Source organism: Echiichthys vipera (genome assembly GCF_963691815.1).
Source record: "Echiichthys vipera genome assembly, chromosome: 18".
Taxonomy (NCBI): domain Eukaryota; kingdom Metazoa; phylum Chordata; class Actinopteri; order Perciformes; family Trachinidae; genus Echiichthys; species Echiichthys vipera.
In genome coordinates, this window is record NC_139843.1 from 18,959,809 (window position 1) to 18,987,655 (window position 27,847).

The 27,847-nt window shown below is 39.6% G+C and overlaps 1 protein-coding gene across 1 annotated transcript in view; it reads right to left on the reverse strand.

Annotated features, from left to right (window-relative positions):
* cacna1g (calcium channel, voltage-dependent, T type, alpha 1G subunit) overlaps positions 1–27,847 on the reverse strand; it is a 264,495-nt gene that overhangs the window by 139,878 nt on the left and 96,770 nt on the right. Inside the window, exon 4 of the mRNA XM_083933325.1 lies at positions 12,917–13,050. Coding sequence (XP_083789451.1) covers positions 12,917–13,050 — 134 coding nt within the window. The remainder of the gene's footprint in view (positions 1–12,916; positions 13,051–27,847) is intronic.

A 27,847-nucleotide genomic window follows, 5' to 3' on the forward strand; every position in this document is an offset into this window, starting at 1 on the left:
TTAGATAATGGATTTGATAGTAGATTATTGGATTATACTGCTTTACCAGTAACTGGACGTTCCTCCATCATAATCTGTCCACTTATTATGAACTAACCAGTCTTCTGTCCTCTCCACTGATATTCCTTTAGTCACATATTGTTTGCAATGTATTCGCCTCCACATGAGTGACAGGCATGCTGTCACACTAGATGTTCCTCAGCAAATCAATTGTGACTGATAGATAGCTCTTTCAGTGTGTGTGTGTGTGTGTGTGTGTGTGTGTGTGTGTGTTTGTGTACAAAGTATGTAGTTGAAGTACAAATGCTACAATATTGGCACCATAAAAGCAACATTTTTCCTCTTTTTTTTAACCCTTATATAACAACACACATTCAAACAACACATACAATTAAGGTCACCGCACTGACTCCAGCTAATGATGAGAGTCTGATAATATTAAAGCGAGTGCCTGTAATATCATTAGGGAGAAGTGTAGAGAGGAGAAACCCACAGAGAACAGACAGATGGAGTGTTTTCATGCTGAATCAGATTGAAAGCCTTTCATCAGCAACACGTTCTGCCATCAACCCACTCTGCTGCTTATCTAACCCAAATGTTAACAAACTTATTCTTCACAGTCATGGTTGATTACTGAATATCTTTCTTTCCCTTGCAACAATCACATACTGAGAGGGAATTTTGCTTCTTCTTGCCCCCAAGCAGAAAAGTCAGAGGTGTTGTAGCTACGGAACTGCACTTCTACATAGGGTAGGCAGTAAGTGTGTTGCTCATGATTACTTAGGAGTTTGCATGTCTGTATGGGAAATATAACTCCTGGACCTACCTCCTCTTTCTACTAAAGGTTCCATGTTGTAAAAAGTGAAGATTTTTTATTCTAAAGCAGATCAAGGTGCAAGCAGGAATTGTGGCTTCAAGAAGTCATCTCCATGCCATGTATTTGTTCTGCTCAGTCACTGAACCAGCTGACTACAATCAGCACTACAGCCAGGGAGATGAGCCAATTAGTAAATGCACCTAGTTCAGTGACTGAGCAGAACAAATACATGCCATGGAGATGACTTCTTGAAGCCACAATTCCCATCTCTGTAATTTCTCAACCCACAGAGGAATGCTCACAGCAGATATTTAGAAACGTATACTTTGTATAAACAAGCTGTCAGAACTTCTGTACAGTTATGATGTCACAACTATGCTACAGTACACTGTATATCGGTAGAAAGTGCTGCCAAAGCGCTGTTACAGTCATTCACCGGCTGCAATGACAATGCATACACACCAAGAGTGCAGATGAGAAAGACCAAGAAATGCTGACCAATCAGAAGAGACAGGATTTTGAGAGGGATTCTTAAAGAGACAGGTGTTAAAATGAAGGCTGAATACATGTATACTCAGACAGACATTGTGAGAAAAAAAATTGTTTTCTGCACATTAAAGAATGTAAACATGTTCAAGTAAAAACCCAAAATACAAGTTTGAACCTGCAAATTAGCTTAATTTGGGATCTTTCAAAGTCTGATGGGCAATGAAGTGCAGTTATCTTAAAACTAATAAAAAAGAAGAGTTCAGTTAAGGTAGCACATATTTAATAATACATAACGGTCATCAAGTTAAATGTTTACTATGCTCCAATCCCTTCAGGAAACTCATTATTTTGTAATTGTAACAAACAATGTCAACAACAATGCTTTCAAAATGCGACTGCATTCTCATTGATGCGACTGCATCAACCAAATGGAAGTTAACAAACCAATTTCCTTGTGAATGTGCTAATGTGCCTGAGGGACTTTCTTACTCTTATCAAACAACACCAATGTGTGGTATTGTTTAATAACTGCAGAGCTTGGTATCCCGCTGATGCCTTGGCTGCTTGCAATCAATCAAATTAGACAGGTTTTTTTTGCAAGGTGCTCTTTAAATATAAACCATCAATGTCAATCTTAATGTCAACCTTTTCTACAATAACATACAGCCACTGAAAGAATCCTTCCAGCTGAAAGTATCCTTCTAGCTTATATAATAAATTCAAGTTTCCTACATTAAGAGTTTTCACATGTGTTCAACAGAACCTCCAAAACCTGTAATTGCAGCACACCATTTTGGCCAGTCAGGGACATTTTGAAAACAATTTTTTTATCCTTTCTTCCCTGAAGCTGCACAGGCCAATTTTGTAAATTACAGGCTTCAACTGTGAGCCTCAATAACCACAAATCCTGTATCATGATGTAAGTACATTGCAGAGATTATAATTCTGTTTTTCAATCAGTGATCACAATACTAAAGTAAGAAGCGAGGGCATTGTTTTCACTCGAACCGAAACCCCCAGTGTTTTCTGACGAGCCAGGTGCCAAAATCCAGGAGAGAAAATGTTGATATCTTTAATTACTACTGATTACTCAAATCAATTAACACTAACAAGCAGTAGCAAGTGCTTTGTGGAATTCTTCATTTTTCTTTTTGTTAGGGACTAAGATGCAGACCGAGCAGGTGAGCTGTCAGTCAGCGACAGGGTTTCTGCTGTCCTGACGTCAGTGGGGAGATCGTTCCACCATTGTGAAGCCAGGACAGCAAACAGATAGGAGAGAGAAGCAAGCTGTTTGGCAGTTGCAGAGCATAGTGGACAAGCAGGAGGGTAACGTTTTACCATGTCTGTGATGTAGGAAGGGCTTGAGCCATTTGCATAGGCATGTACCAGTGATGTGAACCAATACCGTGACGTGGAACTTGTGTAGGTTTAAGATAATCCAGGCTGCTGCATTCTGGATAAGCTACAGAGGTTGGATAGCACACACTCCCAGACCAGCTAGGAGGAAGCTGCAATGGTCTCAATCTCAGAACCAATCAGCTCAACAATTTAGCCTCTGGGGGCAACTACGGCTACTGTTTTCTAAAAACTAATGCAAAGCTAAAATGTCGTTAGACGATAGGCAATGGGTTCCGTGATTGCAATGACGGTCATTGTGTTCTGCCTCATTTGAACTCCACACGGACTGTTTACCTGCATGCAACCAAAGCATGCTATAACATGATACAGAAAACAGATGGTAAATATGGAAACCAGACTGCTTTCACTAACCAAATCTTCTTTCTACATTCCTATGCAGACTCACAGACTATTCATAGAGATTACAGTAGTCTAGACACGAGATGACAAGAGCCTGAATCAAAACTTGCAACCTACATTCCTGATAACAAGATTCGGCTGAGTCCATTCGCTGGATAAATGTTTGTTTAAGAGTATTCCCTTTCTGTGCACGGAGAGGGTTTCCCACTAATGACTAATGAAAGCTAGATTTTATTTGGGAACACAAGGTGAACAAACACAGGCTCAGGATGCTCTTCTCTATTACTACATTGTAATTTGGATTGACAATACAGGCACAGTTTATATGCAAATGCATCCTTGTAAATCCTTAAAATATTCTGCTCACTCTTCAGCTCAACCTTTTCCATCTCAATCTTTGTTCCTTCTATCTCCTATAGCATCCCCTCCTGCCCCTGCTTCTTCTGAATGATAATCTATGGCTGATCTGCTAACCTAAATGTAGTGGGGATATAATCTATCTAATGGAAGAGAGCCCAGGTGGATAAGGACACCCAAGACAAGAAAATACAGCAATACAGTCTAAATGCTGTACAGTGCAATCTCACAGAGAGAGACAGAGGGAGAGGCTGAGAGACCTAATGCTGGATACCTGACAGTGGACAGTTTGTTTAATGGCCATCATTGTTCATGGTTGCTGTGTTCTCTCTCTCTCTCTCTCTCTCTCTCTCTCTCTCTCTCTCTCTCTCTCTCTCTCTCTCTCTCTCTCTCTCTCTCTCTCCTCTCTCTCTCTCTCTCTCTCTGTGTGGTTTAAACAACAGAGATACAGAGATTGTCCTCTCCGAAAAAAAGAATATGCCATAGGTTGTTTGTATAAGTAGCTTATTACAATTCATATTAACATGTATAGTGGTCGTAGTGATTATGATGTGAGCAAATGAGTAAGTCAGGTCACATGGTAGAAAGAGTGACAAAGTCGGTGTAGGGGGGCAGTCAGGGTGGATGGATGGGTCAAACAAAGACAGGCCCGCTGTTTATGTCTTGTTTTAAACCAAATGTCAGCGTAAACTTAAGTTAACTTGTAAGTCAAGCTACATATGGAACTATTGTAAGCTATGTTACATACATACTAGTGTTGGGGCCTAAACCAACAGAACTGCGACAGTTTTGCAACCTTAGTTGTGTTGATCTGTTGCAACTGGTAGGGGCACTTAATGAAATGCTCCTGTGGGTCGTATTAGAATGTGGGAACAAACAACCATGTGGTTGTATGCCCCCCCCCCCCACACACACACACACACAGTATTTACTTTGTATAAACTACAATACTTAAGGAATCAATTGGTTTCAACCATGTTGTGCTAGCTTGTTAGGAAGGGCGCTAAATAACGCTCCAAAGTCAGACAAGATTTTGGCGAGAAAAAAAACTTGCAGGCCCATTTTCAAAGGAGTCCCTTAACCTCTGACCTTAAAAATCTGAATGAAATTGTCACTCAAAACTCACTGATTGTAGAATCTGTAGAGTTTGATCTTCATTGTGTTAACTGATGTGGTGTGTTCATGTCAAATAAAAAGTATATTCCTGCTTTGGGGTTGATTCTTAATATAAACATTAATATTGTATTGCACCGGGCTGGAAGGTTCCTTGTGTAATTTACAGCAATACTGTAGTTCTCTGAGAAAATTGGTTTTGTAATTGAAATGTCCCTAAACTAATTGATATTTAATCTGAAATTGAGTCGGGATCTTGTGAGGCGGAATTGAATCAATATGGGAAGTCACTGGAGATACCCTCAACCCTAGGCATTGTCATTACACAAAATCAATGTGCATTGCAATACGTATCGTGTCATGGCCTTTGTATCGTGATACATATCGTACAACATGTTTATTTGTCAGCTTTAGAGTTGGTGGTAGGTGTTTTTCCCACTTTGCACAGAGCAAGGCTAGCCGTTTCCCCCTGCTTCCAGTCTTTATGCAGTCTTTATATGTCAACCATGTACAGTAGAATATAGAAACCAGCAACTGACTAGTGAAGTAAGAGAAGTTATGTGTGCCATCATGTGAGAATGAGCCAATACATGAAAAAACATCGTCCGTTACCTTATTAGGGATTCAGTGATCAATCCTGTTGTACTTTGATGGTTTATAATAGAGAATGTTTTATGAAGACGAGGATCATTCTACAAATGGTCATAAATTATAACATCAATAAAAATGTCCATCTCTGCATAAACCATTCTTCCAAAGTCAACAACTGAACAGTTTCAATTTCGAGCCAGAACTCACAAGTTGTGCTCTTGTCTGATTCAAGTTATTGTAGAGCAATCCTCTGACTCTTCTATTGTTCACTTGCTTAGGAAACGCTACATTGTAGATAACTTGTATAATGTGACCTCTTTAACTCACACACTACATTCAGACACTCTGCAGCACACTCACAAACATGAGATTAATATTGCTAATCTAACTCTTGGAAATATAGCAAATGAGCATATTTCCAAATATGTTTAACTAAACAGTAACTTAATTAAGGTTGAAAAAATAAATGCAGAATCCTTCCTTCCCATTTTCCTGTTTACCGTGTCAATTCTTGTCTATTTCTTTCTCTCTCTTTGCCTCCCTCTCTACCTTCCTCTTGATATCTCTACCACCCTTGCCTCTCCTCCATCCGTTGTCCCCTAAAAAGGGCTGGAGCTGATTCAAAGTGTCATCAATAAATCATAGAGAAGAGAAGAAAGAAGGAGACGCTGAGGGCTTTGTGCTTCTCTCTCCCCTACTTTAGTGTGACTCAATCACAGGTCTGAAATCCAAGAGGATGTATTGAATATTTAAAGCCAGTTAAAGGTGCTAAGCTTGCATTTTTAAATATCTATATATCATGGCAAAATTAATAGCGATACTTTCATATAATTACCTTGAATGATTGGGACCATGGTCAAGGTGATAGCCATACCATTTAGTGGTCACTTTGTACCAGTCTGTTTTAATCTGTCTCACATTTGCAGTAAGAACGCAGTAAAAACCTTTTTTTGCTCTTCTCCTGACCTGTGATACACAGTGATAGACAGATGGTTCATCCAATCACATTCTAGGTATTTCTTGAAAGTACCTGCCCTTTTACAAACAATTTTCAGTGATGGCTTGTCAGAGGGTTCTGTGCAACTATCTGCTATCAGTTGAGTTAGGTTATTCCACTTTATGGAGCACTGAATAATGTTTTAATACATTAATAAGATCTATTGGTTTTGAACGAGAATATATGTTAATCTTAATTAATGTTTAAAGTCTGTAACAGTTCCTTACTCTTGAAATCATATCTTAAACTTGATTGATGAGGTTTCCGTGGACCAATCGGGTGAGAGCTTGTTGGAACAAAATTCCAAGAGGTCTGCACCATTGTTATCAAAATCAAGAAGCGAAGAAGAGGAAACCTCGTGAAGTGCTTTGAGTGGTTTCTGAGACAATACTAAGTAGATTTGCCCACCCATGGGTTGGAACCCCAAATCTGAGGAGTCACCAGATAATTCAGGATGGACAAAAATATTTGTGCTACACAATTCTATTACTTTTTTCTGACTTGATCCATGTTGTTTTTGCTCAAACATCAAATCGCACATTGAGTTGGTCCAATGAAGCGATCGACCCGGCTGCCTCAGCTTTTCTTCTCTTTCCCTCTGCCTTTTTCTGTCAATCCATCGTCCTTCCTCCTCAGTCATCCTTTCTGTCTCTCTCCAGGAGGAATTAAGCCACAGAGAAAGTGTGAAGTCAGATCGATGCACTATGGATAGGGTAGCCTGTCTGCTACAGTAAGTGCTGGTACACTCTCCTATTTAGACGCCCTCAGCTAATGACTGGGGCTTCACTGCACCAATTAATAAATAAATACATAAATTACACTCTCTTTACAAGTCATTCAATCTAGAGTTTAGTCTAAAAATCTAAGTTATGATGTTTTCACATATAAACTCTGGACAATGGTAGGAAAATCAGGTGCAGACACTATCCATTATCCAGGTAGAGTTTCCCTTTCAGACATATGTATGTGATGCCTGAGTCGAGCATGCAGGAGGCAGGACATGATGCTGATTACACCATGGTGATGGAGTCAGTTTGTAATTTGGTCATGAACAACCAAGTCTCTGGTGATTTTGGCGTTGCTCCTTATCGGCGTATCGAAGTTGCCATCTCTCCAGATGGACATCTCCGTTGCTGTGTTTGTGGAAATCCTTCTTCTTCACCCTCTAATGTTTGTAATCAAAACGCCCATTCGCTCACTGTTAATACTCTGCACAGTGAGCACCGAGATTGCACAGATTTTGTACTAGGGAGCTGGGAGAGTAAACCCTGTTTGATGTCTGATCCGACCAATTCAGACATTTCAATCACACATAAAGCTCCACCAGGTAATGTCTAAATAATTTCAGGTTTGCAGTGCATGTGTGAAAGGGTGTTTAGTTTACTCACTATTGGGTACAAATTGTGTATAGTTGTTTTGAATTCAAATGGACTTGTTTTGAACAGTTCTACTAAATGTAGTGTATTACAAAAGTGTAACCCTGTAGTGGAATATTTTCTACTTCATCATTTAAGATAAGAGGTGTTAGGTCACATTATAATTTTGTGTTTCAGTCTGTGTCTTCAGTCTGGGAGCTAACAATTAAAAATAAACTCTTGGCTCTACATGCATTCACAGATATAGAGCTGACAAAAAAAGATAAGAAACTAGGCTAGAGAGAAAGCCTAGCGCCAGATTCAATATGCTGACTGATTGATGATTACTACTGACAGGAATAATGGCAGAAACCATAGCAAGTCTAAGAGTCTACAGCCATGCTAGCTGCTCAGTGAGGCATGCCCAAAATTACAATGTTTGCATTGTGATGTTTACCAGGTGTAATGTTTATTTATTTATTTCCATCTTCCTGTTTACTCTATAAAATGTTGAAGAATGTGTTCCTTGGGGTTTCTAATAACAAACTAAAGTATTTTTGTTTTATTAAGAATGCAATTCCTAAGTTTAGAATGAGATATGATTGTTCAACAGTTCAAAGGTTAATTGGTATTAGTGAAACAATAAGTAATATGTCAGGGCTAATTTACCTATAACTAACTAGAAAAACATTTCCATGCATTAAAACCACGGCTGTCTTTGCTCGTAACAGGTAAAACAAACAAATCAGAAGTGTTAACAGAAGTCACCTGAGGCCATCAAGCAGTGAATATATTTGTTCACACTTAGAGCTGTCATCAGCTTTTTCACATTTCTCACACATGCAGATGAAGATTGATACATGTGAGTTCATGATTGAGAGCAAACTCAGCACCACAGACCCACAAATTAAATTTCAAGTGCAAGGCTTTTATAGTGATGTAATTGCAAAATCACTTATGTGATGGCAGTTTTTGTCTGTCAAATTAAAAGGACATTTATCAAGTTGGATTTTGTGTCCCCCACTACAGAACTGATGTAAACTTTATTTGAAAGGGCTGGTTCATTATTACTTACTTACTTGATTTTTTGTTAGTTTAGTATATATTTAAATCTAAACATATGCATATTGGTCGAAGTACACTGGCCGAGACAGTTATTTCCGGGCACTCCACTAACTGGAATGGGGCTTAAAGGATTTAATGGTGCAGCTCTAAATAGTATCGGACTGAATGTATCAAATTCTGATTCTGATTCTGAAACTCGAAAAAAACATATCCACTGGTTTACAGATGTCTTTTTTGCCATGTAAGTTGATGGTCAAAAGTCTTTTTTGGCCAGAGTGCATCAATTGATGCACACAGAGGTTATAATTCCACAATTCGGCCATTGTTTTAAATTGGCTTCAAAGCCTGAAGCACTTCCTGGGGGCCTGGTTCTAGTGTCAAAATGCTGCTAGATAGATGGCAGTCAGCACGCCCGCAGTTTGGAGAAGCAGATAGGAATACCGACACAGAAGTTAAGCAATTTACTGAAGTGAATGCCATTGTTGTTCGGACCCAAAACACGAAAACATGCACACTGGTTCACCAAAGACTCACAATCAAATAAACTAAGTGATCAAGGCAGAGGACCAATAACTCCTGTGTTCTGCTTGGTAAAATTACTGTTTTTGTGAGTCTAGTGGTTTTGAAAAGAGCGGCAGAAACTGCTGTGCACATTGGCAGCAGTCAAACGTAATTTAGCCATCTTAAAAAAAGGGTCACCTAAAAAAAATCGACATAATTTTAGTTGCCGTCAGACAGCCTTTCTGAGAGGGTAGTGATGCCGCTGTATTGCTCTCAACAAAGCCACCAGACTTTGAGAAAAACAATAATTTTAGTTCACAAAGCTAAAACCAGTTGCTGGTCTAATGTTACCCCTGCCTAATGTGGCGTCCACAGCCGTAAAGGTTACATTGCTTAGCTTACTTAGCTTATTTCCAAACTTAGCACAGTTAGTGTTAGCATTCACATCATTCATTACTTTTAGATTACTGATTCATGCTTTATGCTATGGTCGAGTGGACGTTTCCGTATGAAAAACATGGATAATAACGCAGATTGAGTAAGACTTTAAAGTAGGAAACTCCTATTTACTGTTTCGTCTTCATGATGAGTACATCCATCATGCACTCCCTCCATCATTCACCAGAAAAAAAGAATCCCTGCACATCTCCCTCTCCTTCTCCACACTCCACCTGTTTGGCACACTCATCCCTCCATCATTCCCTCCTGACAGTGAGGTGATTAGGAGGAGAGAGCGAAGACCTGCTGAAAAAGCAGCTTAGCTGTAATTATCGTCTCGGAAAGAAACAAATAGTTCATCAGAGCCTTCCTCCGCATACTTAACAACTGTTGCCGGGATATATCAAATTGCTCGACAACCAGCCGTTGCCTAGGTTACCATTGTCTCCGTATAGCTGGGGGCTCTCCCTACAGATTCTTTTTTTTAATTGTGCATAAAAAGCAACCCATGAAAACACCAAAACATATTAACATTTACACACACATGCATGCTCACGCCATCAACTTCCCTCGGCTGTAAGCCAACACACATGACAACAGTAGATATAGATTTCATTTCTTGTCCCGTGTTTTCTGTCACGCTTCAAATTGTTCATGCTCTGATACACAAACACATACAGAACCTGCGCCAACCTTTGTCATGAAATTATTTTTGTGACATATTTCACAGAAGACTAAAGATTTGTTCATTGATATCATATTCCAGACTGTTCTAATTTTCACGTCGTCCAATACAGACACTTTGTCACAGTCCTCATTGCAAGGCACCCTTTAGTATCTGTATGGGATACCAGGCTTTCAACCAACTCCAGTGTTCACACTCGGAGCAACTGGTCCGAACTACGTGAGATGACATAGTATAAGAGCGACATGTCTGCGTGGGGAGAATAAAAATAAAAAAGCGTCAAGACACATAATAAACAAAGGGGACTTTCACCCAGGAGACTGCTGTCAGTGTCCCGTGTGTAACAAGAAGTCAACGTTTACATGTTTGAATTTACCTACTTTCATGTCCTACTTAACCTACGTCACAAACATAACAAAACAATGATCTTTCCTAAACAATACCAAGTAGTTTTGTTATTCTCAACATTAACCACATGTTTCAAACTGCGGTACGTGGAGCGACATAGTTTGACCAAGCCCCCACCATAGCGACTTCCTGGTTGATTCAAGACAGAAATTTCAGTTCACATAGTGTCCACTAGGGGCATGTTTCATAATAGAGCAGTTTCATATTGACCCCCATGTTAAACAACCATTTTCACAGCATAATGAAACCTTTTTAAGGCCTGGTACAAAAAACATTCTAGTCCGTATGTTTAGTTCATATCCCCATGACAACACGGAGGGGGTTGAATGTTTTTGTACCAGGCTAGTTTTTATCTTATCAGAGGTTAAAGTTAATGAATAATTAGGGTTGCGGCCTCTTGAGTGACACCTAGCCCCTGGACCTCCCCTCTCTGTCAGCCAGATGGACATATCTCCCTCCCCCCAACATCACATCAGTGCTTTTTTTTCGTAAGAGGAAATGAGGCGGAGTCAAAGTCTGACAATATGGCGACTCCCGTAGGCGAGTACAACTTGATCAAGTTGAGAGAATGGACCCCATGGGTAGGCTACGTTCGTTTTTATACAGTCTGTGAGTTTGACGCGTAGTGCGTTTAAAAAGCGATGCCAAGAGGTCCTGACCAATTGTCTGTATGTGAAGAGTTGGGAATTAGAACAGGGTGAATATGCATACAGAATATAGTAGACTACAGTCAGAATTTTGATTGATTCATGAAATACCCAAGTCACTGCATCATGATATTATTAAAAACTCTAATTTTTGAGATATTATTATACTCATCGACCATGCTTAGTTAATTTTTTTATGAAAAATAAAGCTCAGGTAAAACTTTCACTTCTAATCAAACATTGCAATACATTAAATGGGTGTTTGTCTATTGATGCTATGTTTTATTAGGAAATCCCACACAGTAAATCTTATTACTATTCTTTATGCATATTCTATCCTGCTACAGAGACCCAGTTTTCCCCTGGTACATTATAGTTTGATGCATCAAAACAGAATATCTCTATTCCTCATAGCTGTGCTCCTTTTCAATGGGTATAACACCTGTTCTCAGTCCCTGCCTGTTGCTGTAGTTTTAATTAGTAATCCCTTTATTGTTGTTATCATTATGACTTACTGGATTAATGTCTGAATATCCAACATTAAGGCATTTCCCTTCTATTTCCTCCTGGTACCCTGGCACCGTATCAGTTGTTCCCTGAGAGGCGACGAACAATAGGGAAGTGGCCTTTTACTATCTATGACCCTATAATATTTGCATTGAGATGTCTGATGCAGGTATAAAGAGAGTAGAGGAATAATATGAATGAGGGTTGATGAGCAGGCTCAGATTGCCATTGCAGAAAAGACAGACCTCAGACTGTAGGAAACAGATGCTGCTCACAGCTATGATTTACGGATGTGTTACCGAAGCGCATGCAAGTACATGTGTGTAAAATGTATCTCATCTCTGCTGCTGAAGGACATGCTTTGTCAGACACAAGCACACACACACACACACACACACTGAAGGAAATTTGCCGTGTTCTCACTGATGGACAACAGAAGCCGTGGCAGAAGGATGGCATTAAAAAACAGCAGGGGATGTAGTGTAATGAAAATGTCAGACCAACTAGCAGTCTATGTTCTTTAACATGTTTAATCAAATTACAGTGTGTATGCATGTGTGTATATTGTGTGCCCGGATTTGTGCGTACATCATTCATGTATGCACAACATTCATGTATATGTTTTGGAAGTTGTTAAGCACAAAATGTATCCAATCTCCAAGTGAAGAAAAGTTATAAAGTGTACAAGTAGGCAACGTCAACAAGTTCAAGAGCAATCTAATTCTGCATTCACGCCCTCACTCTTTAAATGTGATCTCACTCTTTTCAGCTGTCTCACAGATTTTGAGCACTTAAGAATTTAAGAGGGCACTTGCTACCGATTTCTCTTTAAAAGGCTTTTACAGGATATTCAGGGTGAATTCATTTCATGACAAACCCAGTGGTGCGAACAGGGAATAAGCCTGATGTTACTTAGTGGACTGGTTCTGTCGTTTAATCTGCTGTGTGGGGGGGAACAAGCAAAGAAACCCCTGCAGCTTGTTGAAATCTGGTGACACAATTATATTTACAAGCTCAAAACATCTACTACACTCAATCTGTCCCTGCACTCTCGAATCCAGACTTGCAGATTGATTGGTGCTCAAATTTGTTCTGTGTGTTTGTGTGTATACTGCTTCTTCTGCAAGCCTCCGGTGTTGACGGGTGGTTATGCTTGGCAACCTGTGTGTTTGTGTTTGTGTAACTTACCCAGCAAGTACTATGAAGAAGTCCAAGCGGTTCCACGTATCCCCAAGGTAACACTTCTTGCCAAAGATCCCCAGAGCCACCATCTTGATCACCATCTCAACGGCAAAGAACGCAAAGATGAAGTCATCGAATTGCTGCAGAGAAAGACAGGTATAGAAAATACATTAGCATTATGGAAAGTATACAACACAAAGTACAGCTGAGGCTGATGGGAAGGAATGTCATTAGTTTCAAAGGTATTAAACCAGGTCATGAACCAAAGTACTGAACAAATTTCAATTTTGATCTGATGACGGTGCTAAATGAAACATCAGAGTTCAGTTAAAATAGCCCGCTGGAGACCTTTGACAGTAATGTGATACATTATTAATGCAAAAGGAATCTCTTTTTGTCTTTGCCCAGCCGCCAGGAGGCCAGGCTCCCTGTAAAAGCCTCCTTGCAGCTACAAAGGAATCAGTGTCTTGGTCAAGGACAGTTCAGCAAGGCGCTCGGGTCCTTCGGTCTAAGGATGGTTTTGCACACAATGCGGCCACCTTGCTGTCTTAACAAGGACTCAAGTGACAAATGGCCTCCGATCCAGAGAATATAAAGTAATAACCTGGAACTAGCCTCTCATTGCACTAATCAGTATTCCTGCCCCCATTACTGTTTGTCTGGCTGTCTGGCTTCAGCTCTCACAATCATTATCAGACTGGACTGGAGAAGCAAACAAGAGGGAGAATGAGGACAGGAGTTAGGACAGGAACTTAAAAAAGAATGATAACCTTAATAATTGATGTATGAAAATCAATAAATACATCCCAAAAGGCAAAAGAGAAGGAATTGGAGATGAGGAGGGAAAAGAATGCAGCTCAAAGTCGAAAAATGAAAGACAAATTCTGGAGAGAGATCAAGGCACAGGACACCCACTGATATATGAGTCATCCAAACATGAACAGAGAAATGTATAAATATATCAAATCCTGTTAGCTTAGGCAGAAGCTAGCCTCTCGCTGCTCTAAAGTTTACTGTAAGTAAATGTAGAGGTTCACACGGGAATGTATGCATATATATGTGTGTGTGTGTGTGTGTGTGTGGATGTGTGTGTACATCTCAAAGTTCTCATCCGTCCCATCTTTGGAGATCATTCATGTAGTCTGTCTAGAAATCCCAAAAGATTTAACGCAACATGTGGGCTTACACTGCTATTTCCAGGGCCATACACCATCATGTTTTACACAAGAGTTTGGATAACTGACCCAAAAAATGTTTGGGTTGGTTTGGCCTGCTTTAAATAAAAATGAGGGATTGTCTGTGTTGGGCTACTTTTTGTTCAGTGCTAGGGTTTACATGACAGTCAGAGGTGTCGCGATTCTCCAAATCTACACAAGGCTTTTCAGGCGGTAAATTCATGCATTCATTTTACTGGGGGTCAGGCTCGGGTCGGTTCAGACACTTAAAAAACAAAATGTAGCGCTTACCTTGGTTAAACTAACAAACAATTTTGCGGACTACTCGATTGGTTGATTTATTTTATTGATTTATTTAAAATTGAGCTGTGAGATGTGTTCATGAGTTTCTTGGAAATACGCAGAAAAAATGACTAATGAGCTAAAGAAATCTTAAGTCAACTTAGACTAAACCGATTAATAGACTAAGAGGTGGCAGCCCTAACAGATTGCCTGGCAGGTTTGGGTCGGGTTCGGACAGAAATATGCAGCACTCTTTTCTACACACCAATCTTTTACTTCAAAGAGGCAGATTGTGGTATGGACGTTATGCACTGTCATGATGTAAGCATTGCCAGTATGAATGCCATGACATAATTTAAGTATGAGGAAAGTATGGTTAAGTTGCAGCTTTCTAACTGCTGCAGCATTTCAAAAGGTTCATGCAGGAAGAGAACGTGTTTCCAACTTGGTTGGATGCAGCAACTTTCAAATGATTACTTTAAAGGTGTTGAAAGTAATAGTTCAAGATAATATATTTGCTGGAACCCTTTTCAGAACTGACTCATGTTGTTATGTTAAAAACATGTTTGGAAGCTTAAAAAGACAATTTCCTTTGGAAACAGTAAATGTTCCCATGTTGTATGTGTTCCATACGTGCTATACATATTTGAGTGGCAACAAGAGCAGCACAAATCATTACAGAAGCGAGCATGGCAGGTATTGTGTTGACTGTCTATCAGGTGACCAGTCCCTGTCCTATAATTTGTTCTAATGTGAAATGCCCAGAGCACTGTAGTCCTTGTTACTGCTACTCTTGACCTCCATGACACATGGCATTGCCAATTGCTTCTTTTCTCTTGCTGGCAATGAACATCATTAGGAGGCCAAAATATATGGAGAGTTTGTGCTTTTCTCCACAGTTCTAGCCTCCATTTTTCAGGTGCCTGACCCAAACGTACAAGTTGCTTGTGTAGCAACAACAATTTAAATCCTGACTGGCTCCTCACTAAAAACATATAGCTAAATGTGCTCGCTGGAGCATAGAGGTGGTCATCCTACAGGAAATCACATACTGACTGGGATCTTTACCATTCAATCATAAAGCTTTAGTTGCATAGAAGTGTAAGGAGGATATACATTATGTAAAAAAAAAACTCAAGTTAGACCTGAAAGAAGCTTGTATTAAGTTTTTTTTTTTTTTTTTTTAAATTCAACTTGTTTAGCAATTTACAATCATACACTGTATACAATATGGACATAGTTCTCACATCAACCATAAGTTTCTGAGACAGTAGCCACCGGTCACTCAAAACACCCAAACCCTTAATTGTGCATAACTTTACACCTTAAAACAATTTAAATGGATGAGCTATATAAATCCATCCTCAATTTTCTATTTTAAAATGTATTTAAATGGATTAATCGATTATCAAAATAGTTGCAATTACTTCAATAATTGACAATTAGTGATTCCATCGACTAATCATTGTAGTTCTAGGTCCATTGACTCCCAACTCAGATCCATAATGCCTTTTTTAAATCGCTGGTATTACATATTATTTCTTTCGACTGGCATAAATATGGGATACATTTCATTTATTTAGTCTGACCAGAAGCAATGGTAACACCGGAGAAAATCCAATCTGCATGTTTCTACATGATTTTTAGTTTTTTTCAATGCAAGACATATCTATGTACATGATATCCACTGTACGCACTGTGTGATTTATGAGTTTCTATCTTGTCTATTTAAGGTGTGGATAAAAAAGGCCCTATTAGAATAATTGCCCTTGTTAGTAATCAGCTCTTCAAAAGATAACAGGGCACATCAACAGATGGTCTGTTAAATAATATAACAAAAAAACAGGTGTTATGACCCAAGATGCACAGCTCAGAGAGGAGGAGCATTTTGGGTAATATAGAAGATACAGAAATATTTATCGCCATGCTGAGCATAAAATGACTGTACTGCTCTCTCCTTTAACACACCATCCTTCTATCTCTTTTCTCTTTTGTTAAATGACGAAGCCATTCTTCTTGCCTCTGCTAGGGAGAAATTACTCATCTATTTTGCATTAGCTAAAGCCTGCATGTCTGCAGAGCCCATAATAAATGAATCTCCTATAAGACTCAGGGTGATGGGGACCATATCTTTACTGTCACACACACCACACACGTATATCTGCACACTAATTACACAACACATACAGTACATGCATACTATAACAGCAAAACATGGGGACAAGCCTTTAGGGGCTCTTGATAAATTGACATTGAGCGAATGTCAGCAAGCTCAACCTTCTATATGGTTTTTTACTCCACACACACACAGACGCAAGCACGCAAGCACGCATGCACGCCGCATACACACACACACACACACACACACACACACACTCACGCAAAGACACTACACACATAGCTGAGTTTCAAATTCATCGAAGTCAACAGGACTTGCCGGCCTGAGGCATTCCCACTGGAGCATACTGGTGTAGCAACACGTCGTAATATAGCATCTGCAATCAGGATATTGATTTCCCGAAACTTGTATCACACATCAATGGAGCATGAAGTATGTTGCATGATCCTGAGGAACATGGATTGGATTTAATATCCAAACATACAGGAATAGCTCTGTAGATACACCTGAGCTCTCCAGGGCTTCCTGACATTGATGATACCGAGCAGAGTATTTGGAAATGGAAATGTGTATGCGTGTGTACATTGTCACCATGGCTCACTGGCTGTAGGTCAGTGGAGATCAGAGAAGCCTGACACACACACACAAGCCTGCCTCAGATGTAATAGACACAAGTCAACTGTGCTGAACGCACTTCCTAATTACTACCCTTGACTGCATTCGCTCCTGTGAGGAGGTTTACACAGGGACATACTATTTGAACAACATTTGGATATTTTCTACCACATTTAGAATATCCCCCAAAGAATAATGAGACTTTCACATTAGGGTTAAAAGAAAGAAAAAAAAAAGTTAACTGCTATATCGTCCGGCCTAATCCCAGTTCAGGCACACCTCACAAAATTGTTTTTCATTTGGCATGACAATCACAAAAGTGTGAAATAGGCCAACAAATGACTGCAGAGAACTTGTGTGGAGACAATCTAATTGAAAACAGTGAGAAAAGAATATGCAAATATAAAGTTGTAAGGGATGCTTATGCAATATTTGATGGCAAACTGAAACCCTTAAAACGGTTAAAACCAGCATAGTGGCAGGACTTTTATTTTTATTTTTGAGCAAACAACAGATACGTTGATATGAAACGTATGTGACACCCTTAAGCGTCTGTATGAGACGGACCTAGCTTTCAACAGACTCCAATGTAAAACCATCCGTGTAAATATTACACGCTCAAAGCAAGTGTTCTGGAAGTTAGGTGTTGTAGTATAACAAGCTCAATCTCCACTTAAGGAGGAAGTTGGGGTTGATGGTTGGTTTATACACACTCCAGGACACCTCGGTTCGTGTCCCATGTGAAAGTGAAACTCAAGTTACATAACAGACAGACTTAATTCAACCTGACCAATTAGTTGTTGTTTGAATCCACAACTTTAACCACATGTTTAAATATGTGAGTATCAGCCATCACTACCTATTGCATGAAAAAGAGACATCAATGGGCTCTCTTTTGCTATATGACGGTTCAACGTATGTGTGGTTTGCAGAAATCTACAATGCCAACATTGTATTGTGGCGACCGGTATGGATATGATTATATAATATCATAACTAATAGTGAACAGTTTGAAAGGGCCAACTTTTCATTCAGGTTTTGCATGTGTTGCTATTGCTTATCGTGCTCATTGCTGCCATGGTTTTTGCACTGCATCTCTCCAAGATCATTTGTCAATGAAACAGTGTTGGCGGTACTGTAACGTCTTTGTCTTTTGATTTTGTGTAGGTGGTAGATAGAGCTGCACATCCTTCTCCTTCTATATTTATACCAAACAAACTACTGTTGCTACTGCCAGAAATGGAAAAGACTTCACTTCCTGTGTACCAGACGAACCATGTAAGGAATTACAAGATGCTGACTGTTTATGTTTATGATCAAAAGCTTCATACCATAAACTGACAGTATGGAACTAATGACTATGTATTAAGAAACTATTAAGTAGCAAAGTGGAAAAAATATACAAGTAATTGTATATCCTACATATGTTTTTCACAGTGGGTATCTGACAAAGTAGGAAGAACAATAGCATTAAAGATGTGTTCCTGTAAGTGACGGTGAGCCAGCATGCACAATACTATGACACTGAAGAAGAATTTAATTCAGACATCATTATTTGTATTTACACCTGTGCTTTTTCTACTGTGTGTGTGTGTGTCATAGGTTATCATAGACATTTACAATGTCTATGATAACCTATGATCTGTTAACTACACTTGCGCTAACCCTCAAATTTAGGTCCTGCTGCATTCAGGTTTAATATTGAGAATGTAGCCTATATAGCTTATTGTACAAATATCTGATACGATAGTTCAGTAAATGTTTTAAAAATACCTACATTTTGGGATAGGAGATGTAGTTGAAACATCTTGCTGTCTAAAAGGACCCTATGTAAGCACATGCAAACATTTACCTTCTTTCATATCTAGCAGACAACGTGCAACACTAGCCACTCAAAGAATGTTAGCTTAACATACAGTCCCCTTGAGACATTGACTTGGTCCCTATCAATATCTGAGAAACTTTTCTTGGTATTTAGCTGTTAGGCTAAATGTCTAACTTGTTTTCACTTGCCAGTCGATAGCCAAGAGGCTAACGGCTAATTTTGGCAATTTGGTGACATAGATGCTACTAAGATGTGTGTATGTTGATAGCTCTTTTCCAGTATTTATTTCCAGATTTTGTCTTCATCAGGAAAATGCTAATAAATAACTAATCTAGCTCACTCAACATATACAACAAAGAATGGTAAGAACCTAACACCATGTTACAAATTATCATTGACGTGAACAAAAAGTTGATACGCATTATAGGAATAAATTTAAAAAAAGTTTTGTACCATCAACCAACATTACATTTCGTTTGCTATGTTTCTGCGTAATTTGTTAACTGCTTGGCAAATCATTTACCAAAGTTTTTGCTGACTTTTCAACTTTTGTTCCGACTTAAGACGGCTAAGGGGTGCCACATACTTTTCATATCAATGTATCTTTGGTTTGCAGAATCGTAAAATACAAAAAAAGTTCTGCCACTTTACTGGATTTACCCGTTTTAAGGGTTTCAGTTTGCCATCAAATATTGCATAAGCATCGCTTACATTATTTGATTCAGCTCTTAATTTAGCTTCAACTTTATATTTATATTTGTTTTCAATTAGATTGTCTCCACACAAGTTCTCTGCAGTCCTTTGTTGGCCTATTTCACACTTTTGTGACTGTTGTGCCAAATGAAAGACAATTTTGTGAGGCGTGTCTGAACTGGGATTAGGCCGGACGATATTTCGCATAAATTCACATAATGCTTATGAATTTTTTGTTCACGTCAATGATAATTTGTCACATGGTGTTAAATTGTAACCATTACTTATTTTCTATGTAGAGTTAGCTATTTATTTATATATATTTTTTTTATTAGCATTACCCTAATGAAGACAAAATCACTCATACGCCCAATGTCAGCTGGGATTGGCTCCAGCCCTCCGCGGTCCGACAGGAACAAGCGGTTGAAGATGATGGAGGATGGATAATGATGGACAATGCAATGCTTTGCCTTTGATGGGAAAACATATTCTCATTAACAGGTTTGTAAGATATAGCATAAAAAGTTTATCACAAAACTTCATATGATATCAGCGTAAGTTCACTGCGAGGCGGCGAGGGACCGGAAGCAGACCGCGATGGTTGCTTTTGATGTTTGTTAGGTTTAGGCACCAAAACTACTGTTAAGTGACCTGTTTTAGCCTACAAAAGGTGACAGTTAAGATGAGCATCAAAACTTGTATAAAGAGTTTGTGGTTTGGCTTGAAGTACGTCCGGGACAAGAACGGCAATGGGAGGCCCGGGTGAAAGTCCTGTGTTTTGGGACCCATCCACTAATCAAACCTGCCTCCTTAAGTGGATATTCCCCATCTTGTACTACGTCCCTTGCTCTTAACATGTGGACTACTCACAAAATAAATACTTGGAAAACACACACATTATTGCGCAGTACTAACAATTGTTGTCATATGAGAACAGCCTAGAAAATGATGTGACTGGCAAAGATTTATTAGTCTAGAGTCTTTGAAAACAAACACCAGCAACAGACTAACAGTGGTCAAAACCAGAGGCTGCTGTTTTCATCACTTTTTCCTTTGCAAACATCTGTAATTTTCTTTCATATTTCAAAACCAGTACATTTGTATGCCAGCGGAGAAGAAGAAGTAGTTGAATTTACTTATGCATTTATTTTATCTTATCTTCTCTCCCACTCTCGTCTCCCTTCAGTAACATCTGGATGGGATTCCTGATGTGAGCTACTGGCATCCCTCCTCCTCCTCCTCCCGTCTACCATCAACTTCTATCGCTGTCATCTTTATCTTCCTCTTATCTTTTCTCTCACTGCCTTCCTCTCTCTCTCCCAGTGAAGGCGTATGGCTCCCTTATTACTGTGATTACACCTCCTGTATTATCTCAGTGTGTGCAGGGCGGCAGTGTGAGTGGGTAGGGGTAATGGTAAATTTGCGTGTGTGCATGTGTATACAGCATGCGTCATTTTTCATGGGCTTGCTTATAATAATTGACTGCATTTGTGTGCGTGTTTATGACCATGTTCTTCTGCGTGTCTGTCTCTCACACACAATTACACTGTATGCACATAAAGCATTCAGACAGCTTCTTTCTCTCTCTCTCTCCACGTGCATTCAGGCTTACGTGAACCTCTCAGCCTAAACATTGACACCACACACCAGTTTAACAGCCTGTGTGTGTGTGTGTGTGTGTGTGTGTGTGTGTGTGTGTGTGTGTGTGTGTGTGTGTGTGTGTGTGTGTGAACGCCCACATTGCCTGAGAACAAGTATAAACACACATGTCCACCAGGCACACACAGACAACAGCGGGCTTCATTGCGTGTTATCAATGCGTCAAGCCAGTGCCAACATTACACCCCCTCTCATCACCTCCCGAACGGAGCCTTTAGGTTCTAAGTGCGCTTAATCACTAATGCTGAGTGCACTTAAAACACTCCCTAATGACTTGACACGGCTAACTCCAAATCCTCAACCTGTCAAAGCAGTTATCGGACACAGTGTTGTTGCCTGACTATGAATTGTCGCAGCCCTCGACGAACAATCAAGATGTGCAGATCAGAAACATTCCTAAATGATTAAAATATTGCCATGTGTTTCTGCACATAAGCACATGCTGAGCCAGTCAATGCAGGGGGGAGGTGTTGGCAGGAAGTCCACAGTAAGTATGCATCCTGCTAAAGTGTCCCTTCAGCAAGACCCTGAAAGCCAACCAGCTCTTCAGTGTTTGTGCTTCAGCTGTACCTGACCTCTGATCTCCAGAGACAGCAGAAATTAATTTCCCAGTCAATAAAGTATGTATAGTGATTTCAGCAGGGAGGTTGTTGTTTCTTATAGATTTTTGGAACAATTAGTGCATTTATGTTTAGTCAATTGACAGAAGAAGAATTGACTAAATGTTATTATTTTCATTTATCAAGCAGAAATGCCCAACATTTGGAACAGATGGCTTCATTGGGTAGTAAGTAATTTGCTAATGCTTTGTAGATCAGTCACAAGCCAAGCATGAAAAATGTATAGTTGCTAGGTTGGGAAAATCATTTTGACTGGGATTTTCCCTTTCGATTTGGCAATAATGCTGTTGGAAATGTTGGTAATCCATTCATATTTTAGGTGGTTAATGGTGGACAGTAGTAATAGGTTTCAATCCAAATGTATCGCAAATTTTAACCAAATTTTGAAACATTTTTTATTTCTTTATTAATCCCTGTTTCCATCCACTACTTTTATTTGATTATAAGGAATTGGTTCATGACCGAAAGAACGAGGTCGTGGGTACAAGCGGCCGAAATGGGTTTTCTCAGGAGGGTGGCTGGAGTCTCCCTTGGAGATAGGATGAGAAGTTCAGCCATCCGTAAGGAACTCAGAGTAGAGCCGCTGATCCATTGCGTTGAAAGGACTAGGTGGAGAGATTATATCTCCACACTGGCCTGGGAATGCCTCGGGATCCCCCAGTTAGAGCCGTTTAATGTGGCCGGGGAAAGGGAAGTTTGGGGTCCTCTGCTAAAGCTGCTGCCCCTGTGACCCGACCCCGGTTAAGAAGTTGAAGATGAGCTGAGGTGAGGTGGAATTGGTTCATCAAGATAAGCAGTAGGTGGTGCTGATATTCCAGTCAGATAACCATTATACCATGTCTCTTTGTTTATCAGACCACAAATGGAACTCCGGAGAACTTCAGCTAGCGGCTGTAGCCACTCAAATTGCAGTGAGCTCAGTGCAAACCCCAGCACCAGGGGCCAGAGCAGGTTGGTGACCAGCAACAGGGAGGGAATCAGAGCAGTTTGGAATCAGACCCCGAGCACTGGGGTACGTCCTGGCTGAATTTGAGTTGCTACAGCAGCTAAGGTCCGTGTCACCGCAGTCTAAATGCCTTTATACAGTGGGTGTGTGACGAGTAAATGACATGAAACTACATGTGAAATGCTCACTTGCACTTGCATCTGGGGCTTTTATTATGAAAGGCAAAAACGGACTGAGTGGATCTGGTATGCGTGCCTTTGTCAAGGTTGGAAGGAGTAAAGTTTACCATCTTAAATTGCTCTGGGGAGCTTTAGTGGTGTTGTTTTATCATCCTCAGGCATTTATTGGCATTGCGAAGGCTGATAAAAATTTTCAAAAATGCCTTTGAAGCCTTGTAATATTCAATATGTTAAAATAGAGTTTAAAAAAAAATGATGGACGCGTAAATGAATGCCGGAAATTGTGTCCCTTTCATGGATCAGCCAACGGCATTTCTACAATATTTCAAGACTTTTCTGAAATGATGGTGTTTCAACTGAGAACTTTAATGAACTAATGAAGCCTGAATCCAGAAAAGGAATTCTCTCCTCGATGACTGCCGTTTCTGTACCCACACTTGACTAAAGGGCACCTTAACAGATAGAAAGTTTATATAAATGTATATATTCTTCTTGATGGAAACAGGTGCCATCAATTTTGCGGAAACATTTCCCTGCAACCTCTCCCGAAAATAAATCTTTGCCACTATGTATGCTAATTCTGCCTGTCACAAGTCTGAATGCTATTATCCCAGGGGTCAGATGCTTTCATCACACACACACAAACACACACACAGGTTTACTGTGCAGGAAGGCGGGCGGCCATAAGAGCCAGTGGAGGTGGTGTGTGCCTCATGTGGTGGGGACAATAGGGCAGGCTAACTGTAATCTGCCATTTACTTGAGATCCACTCCTCACAGGTGGAGGGAGATAATATTGTGAGAGACTTTTCAGCTCAATCACGACCATTCATAGCAGTCGGGGTAAACACACACAAAGACAGGAGATCTGACGTTTATTCATCCTCCGGGAATATCCCAGGCTGACATGATGGTGGTGAGTGTGTGTGTGTGTCTGTGTGTGCGTGTGTGTTTTTTTTTCCAATCAGGCCTGAAAGCTCCTAAAGTAGTTCCATGTAGCAACAGCTACACAAATGTCAGAAGCTCCATCTCAGAAAGGAATTTAAATCTATGGCTTCTGCCTGCCAACTCCTCTTCCTCCTTCCTTCCTTTCTTCTTTCTCTCTTTCTTTTTCTCTCTGTGTATCTTTCTGTAACTTAGTGTTCCCATTGTATTGGCAATGATTTAATTCACTTTCCACAGACATCGTTTTGTACTGTAGCCGCCGGGGGACGGTGGAAGGTTAAGTGCACGCTGATTCCTTCGGAGCACAATGTGTTCCATTGAAATTTCTCCTTCACGGAGAAAGAGACAATCTTTAACATTACGTCTGGTAGAGTTTGACATTTCTTTGAAACTGCTCCATCGGCTAAATCATCACTTATTCCTTATTTTTTCACAATGGAGTGTTCTCTTCTGTGCCTCATCTGTAATCTGTCCAGGTTTGGTTATCATCTAAGAAAAAGTGCAACACTGTTTTGTTTTTTTGGTCCTTTTTTTAACCAATCACAATCGTCTTGGGCAGCACTAAGCCTGATAGCAGAGATAGAATAAGGGGAGGAGCATGCCTGAAATCCAGATGCCAAGCTTTATCCTAGCACTGTACATCCAGTGAGCCACACTATGGATGATGGACTGACCACCTGACAGACAGATATCCCTAGAGCCACGGCGTCAACATGGCTGAGAATAGAATGTTAGTGGTTGATTTGGATTTAGCCACTAACTCAAACAAGAAAATATTTAATAATACTAATGTCATTGAATGATATCATCCAACCATGCTGCAATGAAGCTGGAAACAAGTGAATTTAAAGTACTCCCGAGTGTCATTAAACCACATTGTAAATAATGCCCCAGGGTAACCTTTGAACATTCCTGAGACATAAAGAGTGGGTCATCTTTCCTGCAGCTACACATTGCCTGTGACCATTACAGTAGCTATTAGCTTTGTCATGAGATGAGAGCTCATTTAGCCTGCATCAGAGAGGAGAGCCACAGAGAGGCCTTGGTGAGCTCCCTCATATGCACTGCTGCTAGCATGGTTATGTTCCGCACAGCCCTGAGAACTCAGGAACTAAAACTGAAAGGATTGGATCCCTTTTCCGAGATATTAGCCTTTAGGTCAACATAATGAAGACAATGACTAGCTTAGATGTTAACAGCTGTAGCTGCTTGCATTTCTTTCAAACTGCTTACACCATAATAAGAGACAATATGATGGCTTTCAATAAAACCTGGTATCCCTTTCTGCAATACCCGCCCAGCAAGACATTCCAAATATAAATATGCAAACATGAAAGGGATTAAATAATAAATTATGGCTTCTTTCTTATCTTCTCCCCCGGTCCCCTCTATTCTCCCCGTCTTCACTTTCGCATTCACTTTTTTATTTGAAATTTTATATTATTATGTTCTTTTTCTTTTCCCTTTTCTTTCTTTGCTGCACATCTTTTATTATATTGTTTGTATTATTAGTATTGTTGTTCTGTCTATTGTTCTCTTGTTTTGTTACAAATAAAAAACAAATAAATAGATAAATAAAAGCACAATTTCAAAATTGAAAAAAAAGATTATAAAGTAAAATAAAGTAAAAAAGAAAGGAAAAAAGTGCTTACACCAGTGAATAATGCAATAATGGTATTTGTTTGTGCATAATGCCTTTGTCTGTGCTTAAATGCTAATGTACATACATGTGCTATATGTTACACATTTTTATTTTATGTCTGTGTGCTGTTTGATCACTTGCTTCCTTGTGTATGTTTTATGTTTTAACTAAGACTTGTGTTGCTGTAATTTGTAATGCTCATGTGTTCTTGTGTCTATGTTTTGGTACTGCTTTCTCCTATATGCTTATTAATATTTTTCGTAAATGTCTTCAACCTGCCAGGGACTGCAGATGAAAATTAGCCTGTATGGCTAAATCTGGCACATTTACATGTGTGACTTTGTTGCTCTTGTTAAGTAATATGCGTTGTCCCTTTTAAATAAAAAAATTATAATAATTTAAAAAATCTAATCATGTCATGAGAATCAGGTCCAGAGGTAGTCTGGAGTTTCTCTTTCACACATGCAGCACACAGCTGAAGATTCTCAGTCTCAAATGCGTTCTCTCTTACTGGAAATACTCCATTTGGTTTTGGCAATGGGAAGGTGAGGGCACCTGGGTAGAACGTGCAGGTAGGAGGATGGGGATTGATGGGGATTACAGCGCGCCAACAGAGTCTCTTTGTTAATTTGGTCACAAACAACAGAGCCTCATGCCATTCTTTCAATTTGCTTGGTGATTTAGGCGTTGGTCGTTACTGATGTCCTAAAACCAAGAGCATTTACCACCCAAAGTTAAAGAATAACTAAATCACAACTGTGTTTCACACTCACACAATAGATGCCCCTGCCCAGTCATACAACAGAAAGAAGACTCTCCAGCTGTGCTTGACAGGACATTTTAACTTGGTAACTGAAGCCTAAGGTTTGGCTGGAAAACCAAGAAGCTAGTAAAAAGGTATTGTTGGTTGACTTGGAGCAGCGATGATGTAAAAAAAAAAAATCTAGTCTTGGGTGATTTCTGACCAATTAGAGAACATTTTGCTCTCACATGGCATTTGTTTATAACTTTGGAGGCTTTGGACCAATGTTAAATATTGCCGTACTACCACAAAACCAAGTTACAAATGCAACAATAATTTTATCCCCTGAATCAGAACAAAGCAAACAAATTGCCGGTTTGTAAGTGTTTGACTCGACGGAGTGATAGTATGACCTGAATTTTTTAAATGACCTGAAAGTTTTTTTGTAATGCAGTAAGTATCCAATAAACGTTAAGAGAAACCACCATTTGATTTTGGACACAATTCAGTCAAAACTGTGATGAAAGCTATACCTTTTAACTTCCTCCAGGAAGTAAGTTTTAAGTTTTGTTATGGAATAAAGACCATACCCAACCAAAGTGCAGTGGGACTGTAACGTGTATTTGTTTATTCCGTCACAAGAACAAAGAATTTCTGTTTCAGTTGAGGCTCTGTCTGCTACACAGAAGATAAACACGCTAAATGAAACCATTTTCACCACATGGTCATCACCACTATACTGTGTTATCAAAATCAATTTGAAAATCATGTATTGAGGTAAATATTTTAATTGGGAAGGTTGTGAAGTCAAACCAAGCTTATGAACCAAGCAAGGAGGGACTCAAGCAACGGCATGAGCATGTGAGAGGAAAACCGAGAATGAAAACAAAGAGAAGGTAGACCGTGAATCAAAGACAGAGAAAAAAATGCACGTGTGTAGTTCGTATGCCTTTACAATCTTTGAACATATGGGTGGGTACAGTGATGGTGAGATTGAAATGGAGGAAGAGTAGAATTAATGCGAATGCATTTAACCTCTAGGCTCTACAATCGTCTGCGCTCCTGAGAGGAGATCTGCTGAATTAAATCACATCTCTTATCTCTGAGCAGAGCGATGGCAGGAGTCGATGGACGTGGGCTGCCCGAACCTTAAATTCTCTGCTCTTCATGTTTCTTTTTTTTTACATCTCAATCCATCCTATTCTCCAATTTCAGCATTTCTCTGCTCTGCTCTCTTCCCTTTTCTTTAATGGCCTTTCCTCTCAAATATAATGTTTTAGACTTTATAAAAGATGAACAGGGTGTAGGGTACGTACATCCAAAAAACATCTGTCCATTTTTTTTCCTGCTTTCAAACAGCACACGTCACTCTACGCTACGTTATTTTATTGCTGTAATCAGTTTTGATGGGACAATATATGATTTGATTGAGGATCACGATAAAAAATACAAACAATATGTTAATTGTGGTTAATTTTTATTAACGAGATAAACGT